The 21,878-nt window shown below is 38.0% G+C and overlaps 1 protein-coding gene across 2 annotated transcripts in view; it reads right to left on the bottom strand.

The window, feature by feature from the left end:
- Positions 1 to 16,063, bottom strand: part of F9 (coagulation factor IX) — a 33,530-nt gene extending 17,467 nt beyond the window's left edge. Inside the window, exons 1-4 of one of the 2 annotated variants that reach the window (XM_003272586.2) lie at positions 15,953 to 16,060; positions 9,666 to 9,829; positions 9,453 to 9,477; positions 5,652 to 5,765 (exon numbers count right to left, since the gene is read on the bottom strand). In XM_003272586.2, coding sequence (XP_003272634.1) covers positions 5,652 to 5,765; positions 9,453 to 9,477; positions 9,666 to 9,829; positions 15,953 to 16,040 — 391 coding nt within the window. In that variant the 5' untranslated portion in view covers positions 16,041 to 16,060. Of the gene's footprint in view, positions 1 to 5,651; positions 5,766 to 9,452; positions 9,478 to 9,665; positions 9,830 to 15,952 lie in introns of both variants that reach the window. The other variant, XM_012498775.2, reaches the window with a different exon arrangement.
- Positions 16,064 to 21,878: the final 5,815 nt, after the last annotated feature.

Below are 21,878 nucleotides of genomic sequence, written 5' to 3'. Positions count from 1 at the left end.
TCTGCATCATGTAATAATATGTACAACAAACCCCTGTGACACATGTTTATCTATGTAACAAACCTTCACATGTACCCCTAAACCTAAAATAAAACATTTTAAAAAAAGAAATTATAGTGCTAGGAAGTCCATTAGGGCCGAAAAGCAACTTGAAGCTGGCTGAGGTGGTTACATATCAAACATAAGAGAATAAAATAGGGTCTTGTAAGGTAACTGAAGACGAAAGACCAATATGTCATTAGTGCTAAGCATTCCAGTGGCCCACATTTTCTTTACTCTCCTATGCAATTCCCCTTATTAATAAAAATATCTCTTTTGAAATGATTTTCCTCTTGGATTCTATTTTGTCTGATATTAAGATTGCTTTGCTAGTTTCTTTTTGTTAGTTTTTACCTGATAGTTCTTTTCACATCCCTTCATTTTGGCCTCCCAGTGTAATTTTATTTTAGGTATCACTTTTGTTAACAGTATACAATTAAATTTTTAACTCCAAGCTGAAAGTTGTCATTATTAATAGATTAGTTTAACCCAAGTTCACAATAATTGTGTTTCCTGATATATTTGGCTTATTCCTGCCATCTTGTTTTGTATTTTCTAACTACTGTGCTTTCCCTTTGTTTCTCCTATGCAATACCAATAACAGGAAGTAGCAAGTTTCAGGACTTGTTAGCTTAGACCTGCTGAATTAAGAAAAACGGGCTCTGCTCTTGAACCTATTTCTGTTTCTAGAGCAGCACAGGAACATAAACAATGTAAGACACCTTTCCCCTTATGTACATGTTCGACAACAGTAAAACTTTCAATAGAAATCCTCAGTGGTCAGTGCAATCATAACATGGAAAGTTTGAAAATGAGTGACTGTATTAGATACCTCCTATGCACCACCTTCATTCTTCTCAGCTTCACCTGTGTCTTTTTCCAGCATGGTGGTGATTAGCTCTGGGTGGATGTCAACCAGCCTCCTATGGGTGTATCCTTGAATTGCCTGGGCTCATAGCCGCACTATGTGTCTTTTGACTTGAAGCTTCCCTGTTAATGCTGAGGCATGGATGCCATATGACCCTCTGGGTACCCAAGCATATCCAACTAGGAAATGTGAGGGAGTTAATTCCCCATAAGTTGAACTTTTTTTTATTATTATTATTATACTTTAGGTTTTAGGGTACATGTGCACAATGTGCAGGTTTGTTACATATGTATCCATGTGCCACGTTGTTTTGCTGCGCCCATTAACTCGTCATTTAGCATTAGGTATATCTCCTAATGCTGTCCCTCCCCCATCCCCCACCCCACAACAGTCCCTGGAGTGTGATGTTCCCCTTCCTGTGTCCATGAGTTCTCATTGTTCAATTCCCACCTATGAGTGAGAACATGCGGTGTTTGGTTTTTTGTCCTTGGGATAGTTTACTGAGAATGATGTTTTCCAGTTTCATCCATGTCCCTACAAAGGACATGAACTCATCATTTTTTATGGCTGCATAGTATTCCATGGTGTATACATGCCACATTTTCTTAATCCAGTCTATCGTTGTTGGACATTTGGGTTGGTTCCAAGTCCTTGCTATTGTGAATAGTGCCGCAATAAACCTACGTGTGCATGTGTCTTTATAGCAGCATGATTTATAATCCTTTGGGTATATACCCAGTAATGGGATGGCTGGGTCAAATGGTATTTCTATTTCTAGATCCCTGAGGAATCGCCACACTGACTTCCACAGTGGTTGAACTAGTTTACAGTCCCACCAACAGTGTAAAAGTGTTCCTATTTCTCCACATCCTCTCCAGCAGCTGTTGTTTCCTGACTTTTTAATGATGGCCATTCTAACTGGTGTGAGATGGTATCTCACTGTGGTTTTGATTTGCATTTCTCTGATGGCCAGTGATGATGAGCATTTTTTCATGTGTCTTTTGGCTGCATAAATGTCTTCTTTTGAGAAGTGTCTGACTTCTAACCAATGAGAGACAGATACTGACAGACAAATTCTTTCACCTCTTCTTCCCATTCAGGTGGACTAACCTGAGGCCAATTTGACTTATTGGAGACAGTCCCAGGAAGTTAAGCAATCAGTTGCTATTAGAAATGAGTAGTTTGATAATTCATCCTCTTACTGGCTTTCTTTTCCTTTCTGCCTCACTCTTCTGTTCCTTTCTCTTGCCCCCTGGGATTGCACACGTTAATAAATAAGCTTGTGACTTTTTTTCTGGGGGGAACACAGGGTAACAGAGTGACTGTATGGTTTTGGAGAATATGAATTTTTGAGTGACAAATTTAAACTTTTAAACTCTATTTTACATATGCTAGCATAGCCAAATGTAATAATTAGCTCTTAGTCCTTACTGATACTTCAGGAAATAAAGGGAGGCAAACCAACTGTTGCCAGGGGGACGAAGGAACCAGCTTGAGCTTTAACCTTTGCTACCAATAATCCACTAAGGGCATGATCCAAAAAGATGGCATTTGGTCCTATTAATTAATTAATTAATTAATTAATTTAAAGGCCTTTCTCCTCACTAACAGTGGTAATATCCCTGGATCTTTTTTTGTTACTAGCTATCATTTTGTTGCTACGAAGCAATGCTAAAGTGTTCAGCCAAATCAAACATTACCTGTAGAAAGTGTTCCGTCAATATGAGATTGTGATAAATTACGAAAGGTGCAGCTTGGTTTGTCCAGGGCATGCACAATGGGAATGAATAAACTCTGTGTTTTCTCAATTGTGATTCTGTGTCATTGGCTAAGAAGTAACCAGACCTCTGTATCATTCTCCACATTTGTCATTGCCCTTTAGGGCCCAGTATGTTGCTGCTGCTGTTGATCTTTGGCTTGTTTTGCGCAGGAGGTGGCAAATATTGCTTCCTAATCAGCAATCTTTTGCCCTCAGCTAAAAGGCTGAAGATTCCAGAAATAAAATAATGGCACAAGGAATTCCAGGGGAGAGTTCCATAGAGCAGGGCTAAGGACCAGTTAGAATGGGACTCATTTATCAATTACTGAGCATTTACATGTCAGGTACTGTGGTGGATATGGGCTCTCTCTGGTCCTGAAGGGGGTCTCAGTACCTAGAATATCTGTTGAAGAACATCTCAAAGCATCTGTTTTTCTCCCTCCATGTTAACACAACACTTTCTAATTCCCTTCATGCCTACTACAAATGTTAGTATGTTCTGCTTTATTTTATTCTACGTTTATATTTCCTGATATATCCACTTGTGTGACAACCAAAGCTTGGACAAAAGATGTTTTATTTGACAAGTTTACCACAAAATATGCTGTGCTTCAGCTAAACTCAACATACTTCCTTTTTTTACTCCTCGGAAATATGTAGTAAATAAGACAGTAGTGTCTGTGACATGCTGGAAAAATTGAAAAAGGTGTTTATATGCTTGTGATTTTTTTTCTTTCCATTCTACTTTACTGTGGGAAAATGCCTCTATTACTCTTTAGAAGAGACAGGAATGACCAAATTCTTACAGACCTTCATTTATCTGAGAGATATTTGGATTTGATGTACAGCTAGGGACATCATACAGAGGTCTTTATTCTAACCAAAGGGACCCAATAGCCAATTAATATTCTTTAACTAGAATGCATGCCCTGAATGTTTATACCTCTCTCTCTCTCGCAGTGAAGGGCCTGATGAACAAGGGAAAAAGATAACAAAAAACTCTTATTGATGAAAATCCCCTTTCTTTTTTTCAAGACCTTATAAGACAAAAGACTTGGGGCCGAGATGCCCCATAAACTGTGCTCTCTAGTAGCTGTTGAAATTAGTCTTTAATTTGAAGCAACAAACTTAAATGGTAATTTGTTTATGCTTTTGCTGTAGCTTTCCTCTATTGTCTGAGATAAAGAGCAATTTATGGGAATTCTCATTTTGTTTGTGAGCTAACTGGGCTGAAAATATTTTTCTAAACCTTGATTTGGTGGGTCAGATCAATATACCGTAGAGGTCAGGAGTGGTGGTGGCTGCAGTACAACTGCACAGCCCTGACCAAACCAAAATGTGGGAACATGAGAGTATCCAAGTTGTGTCAGTTGTAGACTTAGCATTTTTACTGTGTGGAACATAGCCACACACGTAGTAAGCTCTGTTGTAGAAGTTTTGTGCTTATATTTACATTCCTCAGGGCTATTCCCTTCCTCCTTTTAAAGCATCTTTATTTTTAAACTAGGTAAAGATATTTATGTTTTCAATTATAGTTTACAACGATGTGCCCTTCAGTTGTAACTGAGACTAATTGAGTTACTCATTCCCTCAGCTCCAACAGCTATATTATTTAAGCTGATAATGAGTAACTATTCCAAGGATTTCTAGAGGTTTCCATAATAGCAAGATCAAATTTATCCAAGTAAATCTGAATTTCAAATTATAACCTTTCAGATGAAAGTAGCACTTCAGAGATGTTGAATCAGTTAACACATTCTCAAGAAAGGTAACCCAGGCATTAGTTTGTCCCCACAATGGAAACCCAAGGGAATGGGAGTCCAAGCCAGGTGTGCAAGTTCGTTCACTCTTTTCTTTCTTTTCAAATGTCTTTGCTCTGTCACCTTTTCCTTTTTTTACCTTCTAAGAAATTTTTGAGCCTAAAGGAAGATGGTCAATGAATTTCTTTTTAGTACTGAAAGGATTTCTGAACAACATTACAGGTGACTTTTTTCCTTTCTCAATAGGACAAGTGTAGCTGCTACATTTCATTTCATTTCATGCCTTTTTCATCTGTCAGGTGGATTACTACAATGCCTTAATAGAGTCCTGCTAATTTTCTACTCTTTATCCTTAGTCATGTAGCCTGTGGTGTTAAATTCTTCCTTAATATTGCATCTCTATTCTTCTGGAGTGTCAGAGTAGAAAGTGAATTCCTCATTAGCACTGTGTGCATTTCTCAATCACAGTACTGGTAATATTGAATCTGGAGGTAATAAACAAGTAGGTAAAGGACACTGGGGTTTACTGCTCCAATTACTGAAACTTTGGAAAAAGAAATAATCTAGGCTTTGAGAAGAAAAGGTACACAAGGATTCTAAGGTTACTATGTAACATTTTTGATGGAATCAATATAGTCAAATTCAGGAATGAGCTTTGAATTTTGTCAACAAATTTAGCATATGCAGTGGTTTGTACATGTGGGGAATTCCCATTATATGGGATAATTGGCCAGTCATACTCCAGTTCTGTACTTAATTGACTTTCACTACCTATGTTGATAGCAATTTAGTCATGATTTCAATTTTCTGGGCAGTTTTCTCCAAGTTTTGAATATAGTAGTTAGAAGCATGGGTTTCGGTCACACTGAAGTTTAAGTCCTGTCTAAACCATTTATGCCTCTGTAATTTTTGGCTGTTGGACTTGCAGTTTTCTCATCTGCATAGAATGGGCATAATGATAGTATGAACCACATATGGTTGTATTAAAGATTAATAAGTGAGTGGAACATCATTATTACTTAATATTAGTTACCAAATATTGTTATTGATTTTAATGTAGCTTCTTGAACTCATATCCTGAAAACTATAACTACAAAGGAAATGTTTATAAGTGTCAAAAGTATGTTTTTAAGAAAAATTATGATACACCAATATTGCATTTTCCAGTTTCAACTTGTTTCAGAGGGAAACTTTGAACTACGAGTATCCAAAAATTGTTACTTACCTAATTCACAGTTCTTTCCTTCAAATCCAAATGGACACCAACATTCGTAGGAATTAATGTCATCCTTGCAACTGCCGCCATTTAAGCATGGATTGGACTCACACTGATCTCCATCTTTGAGATAGGTTAAGAAATTGAATTGGCACATAAACTGCTTAGAATGCCCAGGCCTCCCCTATAGATACTCATTGGGATGGGAGTCTGATTTTAGGGTCAGAGTAAAACTACTGACCTGGAAGCCAGCTGCCTATAGGCATATGATGCTCCTGTCTTCCTGAGTTTCTAAAAGCCACCCAGACAAAGATCCTTAGGCTGACACTGTCCTAGAAAAGTGCCCTGAGGAAGGCATGTACATAGTTTATGCAATCCAAGGGAAGAGGGAGAAGGACGTTTTTGTATAGAAATGTACTATATCAACACAGGGTGAGAAGGATTTTCAATCCTTCCTTATAGAATGATGGCAGAGTTAATTCCAAGTCAAATTTAATTGCTTCAACAAATATTATCTCTATGTCACACAAGGCTCTACTTCAGGTCTTGTAGAGCAAACTGAGCTAGATTATATGGTGTTTCCACTTTAGGAACTGACGGCCTAGGCAGGGAGCAAATGAATCTGCTTTCTTGTATTGTCACTTAACTTTGATGTATCATATGCAGTAATGGTTCAAGACAATAAAAGCATGTCAGAAGCATCTGTTACCACTTAAAGATAGTCTATGTTTTACAAATTCGGTTTCAAATGGTCTAGGTAATGTGAGAGACAGCATTCGATATATCATACAGAATTTAAAAAGATTCTACAGTGTGCTTTATTTATGTATGCATTGGTTATGTTTCCATTCTGCCTTTCTTGAAGTTTCTGCTTTTACCGTGTACTTGAAAGCCTTTGAAGACAATGATGGTAAGAAAACAGGAGGAAGGAATAGGTGAAAGGAGAAAAGTCAGAATGAGAACGGAACCTTTAAGTCTGGTTTCTTAGTGCTCTGCCTTAATCCACACTTCTAAAGGAGCTTCGGGAGAGAAGGACGAATAGAACCAGAAGGGAGATGGTAGGCACTTTGAACTAGAAAAATACCCCTGAAGAAAAAAATGGGAGCTTGATATGTAAGACTCAATATATGAGAAACAAAGGAGTAAGAGACAAAGATAACAATAAGAATCAAAGAATGAGGGAAAAGGGGGAAACTGAGAAATTTCTAATTATCAGTCATATTTTAAAGCAAATCTCCTTGACATCTGGTGTGTAGATTCCTGCCTGTTCTCCCTCTTCTCTGTCAGAAGCATGTATCCAGGTTCCGTTGACTAAGAGACTAATATCCCTTTATCATAAATAGTCCCTCCCTGGAAAATTTGCTTATTTAAAAATTAGACTTTGTCCCCTCTGCTCCTAGATCTGATATGCTTTTGCACAGATACTCTAATTTGTTCCAATTCTATGAAAACAAAATCTGTTATCTCTGGTTTATTATTATTGATGTTCAGAACTGGTCTAAAAATGAGCTACATTTGCCCTTTATATTATAGACCAACAAATGTGAATTATTCAGGATGTTTTACTGAAAGGGTCTGGGCTTTCAGCCAGCTACACAGGAACTCATTTGCTGAGACATGTCGTTAAAATGAGTGTCATTTTATCCCACATTTGGTTCTCCTTTGGTTTCTTGGTTGTGTGTACTTTGGGTTCAGGCAAAGCCATAGACAGCTGGGGTCAAATACAACAAGATACAAGACCTTACCAAGTGAGAGATTCCTGTTTAAGACTACCAGGTTCCTGTTTAATGAATAACTGCATTTAGATTTGAAGGCCATGAAGTGTAACAGTGAAAGCAAGGGGTTGAGCAGTAGAGAATTTGGCTTCTCTTCTGGGCTTCATGACTCTCCAACTGGGAGACCTTTGGCAGTTCTTTTAACTTCCCTAAGCTTCAATTTACTCTCCTGTAAAATGGAGTTAATAATGCTTCGGTCACAAGGATGGTGTGAGGGTTAAATGTGATAGGACTTTTGTAAACTGGAAAGTCTTGACAGATGCTAGTAATGTGGTTGGACAATCATTCTTCTTCAACCAGGCTCTTTATGTGATGAGTTGATGGTACAGAATAGCACAGCAGTGAGAAGCTTGGGTTTCTACTATGTGCAAGAAGAAACATGGGCTAATTTTGTAGTGGTTAGGAATCTCAACTGCAAGTGAAAAGACGCAGGGAGTTTGTTTCTTGTTTGTTCTTGTTTTTGTTGTTTTATTTTTTGGTTGACGAAGCAGTAGTAACAGAATAATGCCCTCCATGTTTCCAGATAGCTATACCTGTGGTACAGCAAACAGTATACCTCTGTGACCCAAAAGGCAAGGGCCCAACTTTAAAATATGATCCTGGGGGTGAGGAGTGAGCAATGAAGCGGTTGTAGGAGTTTAATAGTCAGGAATTTTTTGGTGGGGAAAATAGGCATGGATTTACTTTTAGAAATAACTCTTGTGATTCAAAGTTTTAAATTCTGCAGGAATGGAGATTACAAAGACCTATTTGGACTAACTTTAGGGGGCACCTCAGTAGAAGCTGGCATGGTAGTATTCATTTCTAAGATCAAGGAAAGGTAGATAAAACAATATAACAGAGTCAACTCATTTTCTCTCATGATTTAAAAACAAAAGTGGAGGAGTTATGAGTTATGAGAATAAAAGAGTGTCAAGTAGTGTCTCCAGAACATGAACTGTAGAAAATAGAATTGGATTTCCAATTGATGGAAGTTGGTGAATTTGTTGTCTGGATTAATTTCTTTTTATTTATGCAGATAGTCTTAGGTAAGTCAATCTTTGAAGCTTATCCTCCCTTAAAATCCTACTGCTGAATTTTAAGTTATTGTAGCTTTAAAGTTAGTTGTCATTAAAGTTTTGAGTTTTCCTTCTTTTGGTCAATTCATTTGATAAATATTTACTGAGTACCTCTTTTCCAGATACTGTTCTAGGTGCTAGGAATATATCAATAAACAAAACAGTTGAATATCCCTGCCAACATGAAACTTGCATTTTAGTGGAGTAGGAAAAAATAAATGATAAATAGTATGAGTAAGAAATTATATGATACATTAGATGATGAAAAGCTCTGTTAAAAAGTAGAGTGGGGTTCTGTACCTGTACAGGTGTCTAGAGTGGTAAGGCTACTGGGGCAGGTTGAAGTATTAATAGATGGTGAAGGTAGGCCTCATTAAGATGGTAACATTTGGGCAAAGACCTGAAGGAGGTGAGGGAGCCAGTCCACAGGAAGTTGGGAACAGCCAAATAAGAGAAACAGCCAGATAAATCCTCTAAAGTGGGAGCATTCCTGGAGTGTGCAAGAAGTGACAGGAAGGCCAGGGTGGCTGGAGCCCAGTGTGCGAGGAGAGAAGTAGCAGAGGAGGCAAGAAGGGTAATGGGGAGGGTGGGGAAGGACAATCATGGAAGGGCTTGTGGGCCATGATAATGAGGAGGACTTTGAAGCTATAAACATTTAAGTCAATCAGCATTCTCTGATTTTACTGAGGAATGCAAACTGTCATTAGGTCCTAAGACACAGTCATTTCAGTTTCTTCTTTCCACCTTCCTGGAGTGGAACAATGTTCTTTGTGAAGCCCTAGGGATACTACCAGCAATAGTTTCCACACTGGCATAACCCTGTAGTATATCACCATTCAATATGGGTTAGAGGGTTGGACTGATCTTTCTGAGTCCTTTTGATAAAGTTTAATATATTATCTATTTATGCAGAGAAAAAACCCACATAATTGTCAAATGTTTCATATATTAGCTAGAGGATAAAATGAATTGCTTACCAACATACTGCTTCCAAAATTCAGTCTATAAAGAATAAAAGAAGACAAATTAATGGTAATATTTAAAGTGTTTTGATATTGATTTCCTGTCTTTTATAACATTTAAAATACATAAATATATATGGATGCTTTAAAATTTTAAAGAGAAGTGTCTTTTTAAAGATTTTCTATTCTATGCTCTGCATCTGAAGGGTATTATGTAGAAATACTCACTGTTCTTTCAGTGTTTTCAAAAACTTCTCGTGCTTCTTCAAAACTACACTTTTCTTCCATACATTCTCTCTCAAGATTCCCTTGAACAAACTCTTCCAATTTACCTGAATTATACCTCTTTGGCCGATTCAAAATTTTGTTGGCATTTTCGTGATCAAGAAAAACTGAAATGTAAAAGAATAATTCTTTAGTTTTAGCAAAAAAGAAAACATCATGAAAATTTTACATCTCTTAAGAAAGTCTTTGTTTTTAATCCAAATAATCCAAAAGCCAATTTCTCTTTAGGGCATGGAGCCAATATCTGTGATGTTCCCACAGTACTCTATACACATGGAGATTTAGGAATTAAAATTCAATTTTACTTTTAGTCAGGAGAGTTCCAGTAATAAAAGGTCAGATTTCTAATCATATTTGAATTTACTTTGGATGAAAAAGAAAGTTCTCAAATGAGCAGTTAACTTCACACTTTGTCATCACTTGAAAATAGCTCATTGCGGATCTTTGCAAGGTGATCCATCACCCTGGCTGGGCTGTTTTCAGAATATGGTTGCCCAAATGACTTTGAACAAATGTCTCCTGAAGAACAGAAGCCTAATTATGGTCCAGCTGCAATGTGACCCCAGTGTCTGTCACTAGATGTTAAAGAAAAATCACTGCATTAATTTAAAAAAGCAATTTCAGATCAACAGCATCTTTGGTTGGCAAGTGTTATAAGAATTGCAGTGATTTAAGCATCTCCCTAGAATTGAGGCTATGGTTTTTTTAAGCTACATCTACCTAGTCTGTAGAGACACTCCTGAACTCTGGAGGATTGATGTCTCTATCTGAATTATCTTTCTCCTTCCCTCCCTCCTTCCTCTCCTCTCCTCTCTCTCTCTCTCTATGTGTGTGTGTATATATATGTATATACATATATATGTGTATATATATGCGTATATATGTATATGTGTGTATATATATACACACACATATATATCATATATATCATATCATATATATATATGAGATAATCATTCGTTGCACAATGACATTTTGGTCAATGATGGACCATATTATACGACAGTGGTCCCATAAGGTTATAATACTGTATTTTCACTGTACCTTTTCTATGTTTAGATACACAAATACCACTGTTACCATTGCCTACAGTGTTCAGTACAGTCACATGCTGTACAGATTTGCAGCCCAGGAGCCTAGGAGCAATAGGCCACATCAATACAACCTAGGTATGTAGTAAGCCATACCTTTTAGGTTTAGGTAAGTACACTCTATTATGTTCGCACAATGATGAAATTGCTTAATGACACATTTCTCAGAATATATCCCCATTGTTAAGGAATGCATGCCTGTATACACACACATGTGTTTGTGTGTTTTCATGTATATACATATATGTGTGCGTATGTATAAAATTAATAACAGGGACTCAAGAAGTTGCCTGGAGTTGTTCCTTTCTTCAAGGGTCTAGCAATATATCTGATACCATCTCAAGAGGACCAAGGGCTTATAAGATGAACTTTCTAGGGTATTTGGGACTACTTCCTGATTAACTCCAAAAAGGAAGAGAAAGGAAAGTAAACAGGAAAGGAAAGGAACGGAGATGAACTCAACTTTCTTCCCTTATTGTCATGGCAGCTGTTCACTTTATGGAGTGTTCTAGTCCCTTGACATCCCTGCTTTTCCCTTGCTCTGCAAGTTCCTTTTGGGCTCACTTTTTTTCTTTGAATTTAGCCTAGACTTTTTCTCTTCAATTCTTTTTTTTTTTTTTTTTTTGACAGTCTTGCTCTGTCCCCCAGGCTGGAGTGCAGTGGTGCGATCTCAGCTCACTGCAACCTCCATCTCCCAGGTTCAAGCTATTCTCCTGCCTCAGCCTCCCCAGCAGCTGGGATTACAGGTGCCCGCCACCATGCCCAGCTAATTTTTGTATTTTTAGTAAAGCCGGGGTTTCACCATTTCACCTTGTTGGCCAGGCTGGTGTCAAACTCCTGACCTCAAGTGATCTGCCTGCCTGGGCCTCTCAAAGTGCTGGGATTATAGGTGTGAGCCACCATTTCAGGCCTCTCTTCAACTCTTCATTTGCCAAATTTCTCAATTTCCTTCACTCCTTTGCAATGCTGTGCCTATCCTGCAATCCTAGTCCCTAAATCAGAGCAGCCATCTGCCTTCATCCTTCTCTTCCCAGACAGCTGAGGACTGTGAAGGAAAAAAATCACCAAAATGCAGATGGATGCCACCACATATTGATGCCTCACAGCCTCCACCCACCTCTCTGCTCAGCAACTCATTTACTTGGCCCTGGACACTCCTAAACAGCATCCATACCTGCATCCATTTACAGTTGTTCCTCAGTATCCATGGAAAATTGTTGGCAAGACCCCCTGCAAATATCAAGATCTGTGGATGCTCAAGTCTCCGATATAAAAATGGCTTACTATTTGCATATAACCTAAACACATCCTCCTTTATACTTTAAACCATCTCTAGGTTTCTCGTAATAGCTAATACAATGTAAATGCTATGTAAATAGTTGTTATGCTGTATTGTTTAGGGAATAATGAAAGATAAAAAAAAGTCTGTACTTGTTCAGTAGAGATGCAACTATCCATTTTTTTCTGGAATATTTTTGATCTGCAGTTAGTTGAATCTGTGGCTATGGAACTCACAGGGAGAGCTGACTGTACAGTGTGGTTGAGTGAAAAAACAGACTTTAGAATCAGATCAGACAGAAATAGGTTTGAATCAAGTATCTGCCTCCTCTAGACCTGTGACCTTGGACAAGTCACATAAGCTCTGAACCTTAACTTTGTCAAATGTAAAATAGGTTTAACAGTAGTATAATAAGAATATCTACCTCACAGGTGTTGGCAGGATCAGTGAGACAATATGCTGGTTATCTCTTTTTCTCCCTACTCCTTTCATGTTGGCCCTACTTTCTTCTGTTTTAAATTTCTCAATTATCTTTAGCTCTTTAATAACTTTCATGTAGCTCTTTTCCTTCCTTAATCATATTTATATAATGAAATGACTATTGTCACGATCAGGAATGACCTAAAGAATAATTTTGAGTTTATGTATTTACTGGCTGCTCTAAATAATTTCTAATTGTTGATCTCTCCCTTTTTAGGAAACTCTTTTTATAATAATCACTCTATTCTGGTTCCCCTCTTTGCTCTAACTCCTGTTATCCATCCAGCACTTGAATTGATTAACTCCTGTTCGTCTCCATGGCCCTTAAATGTCCAGGGTTCTCCCAGGCTCCAGCCTCAGCTTTTTCCTTTTTCACTTTATATATGATTGCCAGGGCTGGGACAAGAGTGAACCAAACAAGGCATGTAGGGCACAATATTTAAGAGGTCCTCACTTCTCAGGGCGTACAAGTATATTTATGCCCTACAGGCCTTGCTTACCCCAGTCTAGTCTGGCCCTGACCCTGTCAACAAAATTTACTGAGCATACAACCACTACTACCAGGCACTGTACTAGGCATCACAATATCCATGCTCACCCTCTAGATGCTCACACACGTGGCTGTAACTACCGTTTACAGAACAATGAGTTCCAAATACTCATCTATAGTCAGATATGTCTCCTGAATTTCAGATTATCTTTCCAACTCCCTAACTGTATATCATAATGTAGCCAGTAATAGCTGATGTATATGTAATGCTTCTGCTCTGTTGGACACTGTGCTCAGTAACTTTGCATCCATTATCTCACTTCATCCTCACAAAAGTCCCACGAGATAGGCACTGTCATCTTATTTTTATGAATGAGGAAAACAGATTCATAGAGGCTAAGGGCTTTGCCCAAGCTAACATACTAAAACATCAGACCCAGGATTCAGACTCTGGCAGTCAGACTAAAGAGCCAGTTCTCTTAGACATTATGCTGTGGCCCATAATCACATCAAACACAAAGTCCCCAAGACTCTAGCCATTCCCCCTCCCATACCCAGATGGTTAAGTCATACCACTTCTACTTGCTTAATATCGTTTGAACTCCCCTCTTTTTTTGTACTGCTACTGTTCGGGTTCTAGCCTTTATGTCTCCCGTAGATAATTGCAATAGTCTCAAGACTGCTCTCTCCTAGTCTTGCTATGGCCCCCTCCCCCACTATCATTTCAGTAGAGTGTTGCCAGACTAGGCATCCTAAATCAGCCATCAGTGGTACTCCTTATGTTTATACTTTGACACCTCCATATTGCATTTTATTGTCCAATCTCCTTAGGTTAATGACTTCATTATCTAATGTCCAGCTCTGCCTCGTTTACCTGCCTCACTTGTCATAGTCCATATGGAACCATACAAAACTCCTGAAAGACCTCACGTTCTTGCAAATCTGAGTCTTTGCACATGAGTGATCCTCTTTGCATAAAATGCCCTTATATCAGACATTTAAAGAGAGAGAATGCCTACTCATCTTTTAAGACCCAGATGAAAATATTATCTCTCTATCAATTGTTTCCCCATTTAATGTGTTCCTTTCTCTATGATCCCTTAGTACCTGGTGCACATTTTATCACATTATATTGAAACCTCTCACCTGGCCTCATGGTGCTTTAGATCAAAGAGGGAGTCTGGTTTATCCTCATACCCCTAGTACCCTGACACAGTACCTGGCACCATAGTTGTAACTCAGTAATGTCTGAATGAATGAAGGACATCTTTGATGCATACACTTTACAAAACTAAACTGGTTTTACAGAACTGTTTTAATTTCAAAATTCCAAACTGTTGCAAAAATACCTAAAGGCAGCAGCCATGAAAATGCAACATCTCAGCAAATCACTCACAGAAACTCCTTTTAGAAGCAAATGAGAGTTTAATAGCAGAAGAGAGTGCTGCATTAATACTGTCCATCCTTAGAAAAATTCCCCTGGCCCCTTCCTCAAGAGCTTATTATCTCTGGCTACAATGGCTGCAGAATCACATTGCTTTTCTCCTTAGTGTTATCTGGGGATCATATATTTAACTTCCCTTGAGGTTTATTGCTAGTCATTATTTCCCAGGCTCCAAAACCCTGGTTCATCTTTATTCTTATCTATCCTTTCCCCAGCATCTGAAGTCTTCAAAGGGGCAGAAGCCCTCTTACAACCTTCATCATCTCACCACTTATATAGAAGAAAGGGTTTGGATCCTTTGTCCTCCCAGATGTCACACTAATGAGATATGTCTAATGGCCTTGCTTTAGGTCCTGCTTTGTGAGTTTTCCAACAAATTTTCTTTATCCCTTGACTTTACTCACTTTGCTAGTTTAACCTCTGTATTTTTTTTATCATTATTTCAGCATTTCAGTCTGATTTCACAGCTGACATCATGTCTGGAGTGGGAACCACAGGGCCAGTCAGCTTTCTGGGGGTGCTTAGGGTTGGCACCCCTGATCCTGGTACTGTCAGCTACTAGATTTGATTCTAGAAGGTTGACAAGTAAGTGTGATAAATGCTTCCTGTGAGAACATGCTGTTTGTCCAAATGGGATAATTTCTTCCCTGTATGCCTTCCTCTGGGAAATATATAAAGTCACTGTAGTTGTGAAAAAACAAAGTGATATATGTTGCATTAGCTAACTTCCTACTCTTTATGTCAATTCTTAAGCTTGCTTTTCTCCCCTAGGGAACTCAACCGAGTATTGTGTTTCCCCAAATATCAACTCCAAGATGTTTGACATAGAGACAAAATGATTTTTTCCTAATCCATGAAAAGCTTTGGTGGTAACTAACAGCTTGCTAATGAAAGGTTAATTTTTATGTTTTAACTAAAACTTTAAATTGAAGATATATAATTTAAAAACTTAGAGACATACCTCATTACATACTTCTAAAACCTTGAAATGTCATATATCTTAAAATCAGACTTTTTGTGTAAATAAGGCCATTGTTTGTGCTTTTGTTTCCCATCTTGATTTCAAAGTGGTAAGTCCAAACAAAAATAATGTGGTTAATTTTTTTCACTATATTCTGCTATTTCCTTGCTTTCCCACTTTTAATTTTTTTAAACCAAGGAGATGAATGTTTTCTAACAGGAATTACATGGCCAAATCATAAACTGAACAGTGTTTATTAAACATAAATGCATCATAAGCATTGTCGATCTATTTCGTTTTAAAAATGAAGAAGAAGAAAACCTAGCTAATAAAGAACCAGTACTTACCAACCTGCATGCTGGCTGCTAGACTCTTCAATATTGCTGTCAAATTATGTAATCAAAATTTAGTGAAGAAGACAGCATCAGATATTTCTATATCTAAAAGGCAAGCATACTCAATGTATTTTAAAAAAGGAAACAAACCTGTACATTCAGCACTGAGTAGATATCCTAAAAGGCAGATGGTGATGAGGCCTGGTGATTCTGCCATGATCATGTTCACGCGCTGCATAACCTTTGCTAGCAGATTGTGAAAGTGGTAAGGTCGATTAGTTGTACCAAAGTACAAGCTGAGCTGTATTTACTTCTGGGAAATAATGTCCATCTCCCTCCATGGGTCTTTGGACTATTTCCAATGGCCTCTTGGGACAAGTGAAGAGAATGGGCAGTGGTCATTATTAAATTTCCCCTCTGATTTCGTGGGCTTCTGCCACTGTGGCTGATTTGAGTCTGAAACAGGAAGCGACACATCTTCAGAATGGAGATAGGCATAGTGGCTACATTTATTGTGACAGCAGAGTTCATCAGTGGGACCCATCGTATCTTTGTCAGAGAGCACTGATGTTTGCCAAAATGGCTGTACCACTTTACATTTCCATCAGCAATGTATGAGTGGTCCAGTTAGTTTATTTGATTTTTTTTTTTTACTGTCAGATTCTTAAGGTTGTTTATATATTCTAGATATGAGTCTTTTCATAGATACGTGGATTAAATATATTGTCTCCAGCCTGTAGCTTGTCTTTTGTCCTCTTAATTAGGTCTTTCACAGAGTAGAATTTTTTAGTTTTGATGTAGTCCAGTTTATTTGTTTTTGTTTTATGGATCACATTTAGAACTCTTCCACTAACACTAGATCCTGATGATTTTTTTCCTACTTTTTTCTAAATGTTCTACAGTTTGAAGTTTTAGATTTATGCCCATGCTCCATTTTGAGTTAATATTTGTGTAAAGTATGATGTTTAGGTCAAACTTCATTTCTTTTCTTTTTTCCATAGGTATGTCCAATTTATCCAGCACAATTTGTTAAAAAAAAAAAAATACTACCCTATCCTTCCTCGATTGAATGGCTTCTGAAATTTTTTCATAAGTCAGTTAACCATATTGTTTTGGGTCTACTTCCAGTTTCTCTATCTATTCTTTGTGCCATTGATGTATTTATCCCTCTGCCAATATAACACTGTCATAATTACTGTAGCTATGTAGTAAGACTTTATATTAGGTAGAGTGATTCCTCCAACTTTATTCTTCTTTTGGTAAGATATTTTTAACTGTTCTAAGGGCTTGTATAAATTTTAGAATGATCTTTTCTTATTATTATACTTTAAGTTTTAGGGTGCATGTGTACAACATGCAGGTTTGTTACATATGTATACATGTGCCATATTGGAGTGCTGTACCCATTAACTCGTCATTTAGCATTAGGTATATCTCCTAATGCTATCCCTCTCCTCTCCCCCAACCCCACAACAGGCCCCAGTGTGTGATGTTCCCTTTCCTGTGTCCATGTGTTCTCATTGTTCAATTCCCACCTATGAGTGAGAACATGTGGTGTTTGGTTTTTTGTCCTTGTGATAGTTTGCTGAGAATGATGGTTTCCAGCTTCATCCATGTCCCTACAAAGGACATGAACTCATCATTTTTTATGGCTGCATAGTATTCCATGGTGTATACATGCCACATTTTCTTAATCCAGTCTATCATTGTTGGACATTTCGGTTGGTTCTAAGTCATTGCTATCGTGAATAGACCCGCAATAAACATAAGTGTGCATGTGTCTTTATAGCAGCATGATTTATAATCCTTTGGGTATATACCCAATAATGGGATGGCTGGGTCAGATGGTATTTCTAGTTCCAGATCCCTGAGGAATCGCCACACTGACTTCCACAATGGTTGAACTAGTTTACAGTCCCACCAACAGTGTAAAAGTGTTCTTATTTCTCCACATCCTCCCCAGCACCTGTTGTTTCCTGACTTTTTAATGATCGCCATTCTAACTGGTGTGAGATGGTATCTCATTGTGGTTTTGATTTGCATTTCTCTGATGGCGAGTGATGATGAGCATTTTTTCATGTATTTTTTGGCTGCATAAATGTCTTCTTTTGAGAAGTGTCTGTTCATATCCTTCGCCCACTTGTTGATGGGGTTGTTTGTTTTTTTCTGTAAATTTGTTTGAGTTCATTGTAGATTCTGGATATTAGCCCTTTGTCAGATGAGTAGATTGCAAAACTTTTCTCCCATTCTGTAGGTTGCCTATTCACTCTGATGGTAGTTTCTTTTGCTGTGCAGAAGCTCTTTAGTTTAATTAGATCCCATTTGTCAATTTTGGCTTTTGTTGCCATTGCTTTTGGTATTTTTGACACGAAGTCCTTGCCCATGCCTATGTCCTGAATGGTATTGCCTAGGTTTTCTTCTAGGGTTTTTATGGTTTTAGGTCTACCATTTAAGTCTTTAATCCATCTCGAATTAATTTTGGTATAAGGTGTAAGGAAGGGATCCAGTTTCAGCTTTCTAAGTATGGCTAGCCAGTTTTCCCAGAACCATTTATTAAATAGGGAATCCTTTCCCCATTTCTTGTGTTTGTCAGGTTTGTCAAAGATCAGAAGGTTGTAGATATGCGGCATTATTTCTGAGGGCTCTGTTCTGTTCCATTGGTCTATATCTCTGTTTTGGTACCAGTACCATGCTGTTTTGATTACTGTAGCCTCATAGTATAGTTTGAAGTCAGGTAGCATGATGCCTCCAGCTTTGTTCTTTTGGCTTAGGATTGACTTCGCGATGCAGGCTCTTTTTTGGTTCCATATGAACTTTAAAATAGTTTTTTCCAATTCTGTGAAGAAAGTCATTGGTAGCTTGATGGGGATGGCATTGAATCTATAAATTACCTTGGACAGTATTGCCGTTTTCACGATATTGATTCTTCCAACCCATGAGCATGGAATGTTCTTCCATTTGTTTGTATCCTCTTTTATTTCATTGAGCAGTGGTTTGTAGTTCTCCTTGAAGAGGTCCTTCACATCCCTTGTAAGTTGGATTCCTAGGTATTTTATTCTCTTTGAAGCAATTGTGAATGAGAGTTCAGTCATGATTTGGCTCTCTGTTTGTCTGCTATTGGTGTATAAGAATGCCCGTGATTTTTGCACATTGATTTTGTATCCTGAGACTTTGCTGAAGTTGTCTATCAGCTTAAGGAGATTTTGGGCTGAGACCATGGGGTTTTCTAGATATACAATCATGTCATCTGCAAACAGGGACAATTTGACTTCCCCTTTTCCTAATTGAATACCCTTTATTTCTTTCTCCTGCCTGATTGCCCTGGCCAGAATTTCCAACACTATGTTGAATAGGAGTGGTGAGAGAGGGCATCCCTGTCTTGTGCCAGTTTTCAAAGGGAATGCTTCTAGTTTTTGCCCATTCAGTATGATATTGGCTGTGGGTTTGTCTTAGATAGCTCTAACGATTTTGAGATGCATCCCATCAATACCTAATTTATTGAGAGTTTTTAGCATGAAAGTTGTTGAATTTCGTCAAAGGCCTTTTCTGCATCTATTGAGATAATCATGTGGTTTTTGTCTTTGGTTCTGTTTATATGCTGGATTATGTTTATTGATTTGTGTATGTTGAACTAGCCTCGCATCCCAGGGATGAAGCCCACTTGATCATGGCGGATAAGCTTTTTGATGTGCTGCTGGATTTGGTTTGCCAGTATTTTATTGAGTATTTTTGCATTGATGTTCATCAGGGATATTGGTCTAAAATTCTCTTTTTTTGTTGTTTCTCTGCCAGGCTTTGGTATCAGGATGATGCTGGCCTCATAAAATGAGTTAGGGAGAATTCCCTCTTTTTCTGTTGATTGGAATACTTTCAGAACGAATGGTACCAGCTGCTCCTTGTACCTCTGGTAGAATTTGGCTGTGAATCCATCTGGTCCTGGACTTTTTTTGGTTGGTAAGCTATTAATTATTGCCTCAATTTCAGAGCCTGTTATTGGTCTATTCAGAGATTCAACTTCTTCCTGGTTTAGTCTTGGGAGGATGTATGTGTCCAGGAATTTATCCATTTCTTCTAGGTTTTCTAGTTTATTTACATGGAGGTGTTTATAGTATTCTCTGATGGTAGTTTGCATTTCTGTGGGATCAGTGGTGATATCCTCTTTATCATTTTTTATTGTGTCTATTTGATTCTTCTCTCTTTTCTTCTTTATTAGTCTTGTTAGTGGTCTATCAATTTTGTTGATCTTTTCAAAAAACCAGCTCCTGGATTCATTGATTTTTTGAAGGGTTTTTTGTGTCTCTATTTCCTTCAGTTCTGCTCTGATCTTAGTTATTTCTTGCCTTCTGCTAGCTTTTGAATGTGTTTGCTGTTGCTTCTCTAGTTCTTTTAATTGTGATGTTAGGGTGTCCATTTTAGAACTGTCCTGCTTTCTCTTGTGGGCATTTAGTGCTCTAAATTTCCCTCTACACACTGCTTTGAATGTGCCCCAGAGATTCAGGTATGTTGTATCTTTGTTCTTGTTGGTTTCAAAGAACATCTTTATTTCTGCCTTCATTTCGTTATGTACCCAGTAGTCATTCAGGAGCAGGTTGTTCAGTTTCCATGTAGTTGAGCAGTTCTGAATGAGTTTCTTAATCCTGAGTTGTAGTTTGATTGCACTGTGGTCTGAGAGACAGTTTGTTATAATTTCTGTTCTTTTACATTTGCTGAGGAGTGCTTTACTTCCAACTATGTGGTCAATTTTGGAATAGGTGTGGTGTGGTGCTGAGAAGAATGTATATTCTGTTGATTTGGGTTGGAGAATTCTGTAGATGTCTATTAGGTCCGCTTAGTGTACAGCTGACTTCAATTCCTGGATATCCTTGTTAACTTTCTGTCTCGTTGATCTGTCTAATGTTGACAGTGGGGTGTTAAAGTCTCCCATTATTATTGTGTGGGAGTCTAAGCCTCTTTGTAGGTCTCTAAGGACTTGCTTTATGAATCTGGGTGCTCCTGTATTGGGTGCATATATATTTAGGATAGTTAGCTCTTCTTGTTGAATTGATCCCTTTACCATTATGTAATGGCCTTCTTTGTCTCTTTTGATCTTTGTTGGTTTAAAGTCTGTTTTATCAGAGACTAGGATTGCAAACCCTCCCATTTTTTGTTTTCCATTTGCTTGGTAGATCTTCCTTCATCCCTTTATTTTGAGCCTATGTGTGTCTCTGCACGTCAGATGGGTTTCCTGAATACAGCACACTGATGGGTCTTGACTCTTTATCCAATTTGCCAGTCTGTGTCTTTTAATTGGAGGATTTAGCCCATTTACATTTTAGGTTAACATTGTTATGTGTAGATTTGATCCTGTCATTATGATGTTAGCTGGTTATTTTGCTCGTTAGTTGATGCAGTTTCTTCCTAGCCTCGATGATCTTTACAATTTGGCATGTTTTTGCAGTGGCTGGTACCAGTTGTTCCTTTCCATGTTTAGTGCTTCCTTCAGGAGCTCTTTTAGGACAGGCCTGGTTGTGACAAAATCTCAGCATTTGCTTGCCTGTAAAGTATTTTATTTCTCCTTCACTTATGAAGCTTAGTTTGGCTGGATATGAAATTCTGGGTTGAAAATTCTTTTCTTTAAGAATGTTGAATATTGGCCCCCACTCTCTTCTGGCTTGTAGATTTTCTGCTGAGAGATCAGCTGTTAGTCTGTTGGACTTCCCTTTGTGGGTAACCTGACCTTTCTCTCTGGCTGCCCTTCACATTTTTTCCTTCATTTCAACTTTGGTGAATCTGACAATTATGTGTCTTGGAGTTGCTCTTCTCCAGGAGTATCTTTGTGGCGTTCTCTGTATTTCCTGAATTTGAATGTTGGCCTGCCTTGCTAGATTGGGGAAGTTCTCGTGGATAATATCCTGCAGAGTGTTTTCCATCTTGGTTCCATTTTCCCTGTCACTTTCAGGTACACCAATCAGACGTAGATTTGGGTTTTTCACATAGTCCCATATTTCTTGGAGGCTTTGTTCATTTATTTTTATTCTTTTTTTCTCTACACTTCTCTTCTTGCTTCATTTCTTCTTCCATCACTGATATCCTTTCT

This window comes from Nomascus leucogenys, chromosome X (genome assembly GCF_006542625.1).
Source record: "Nomascus leucogenys isolate Asia chromosome X, Asia_NLE_v1, whole genome shotgun sequence".
Taxonomy (NCBI): Eukaryota; Metazoa; Chordata; class Mammalia; order Primates; family Hylobatidae; genus Nomascus; species Nomascus leucogenys.
The sequence above is the reverse complement of the archived record's forward strand: the minus strand, read 5'-3'. Positions and strand labels throughout refer to the sequence as shown.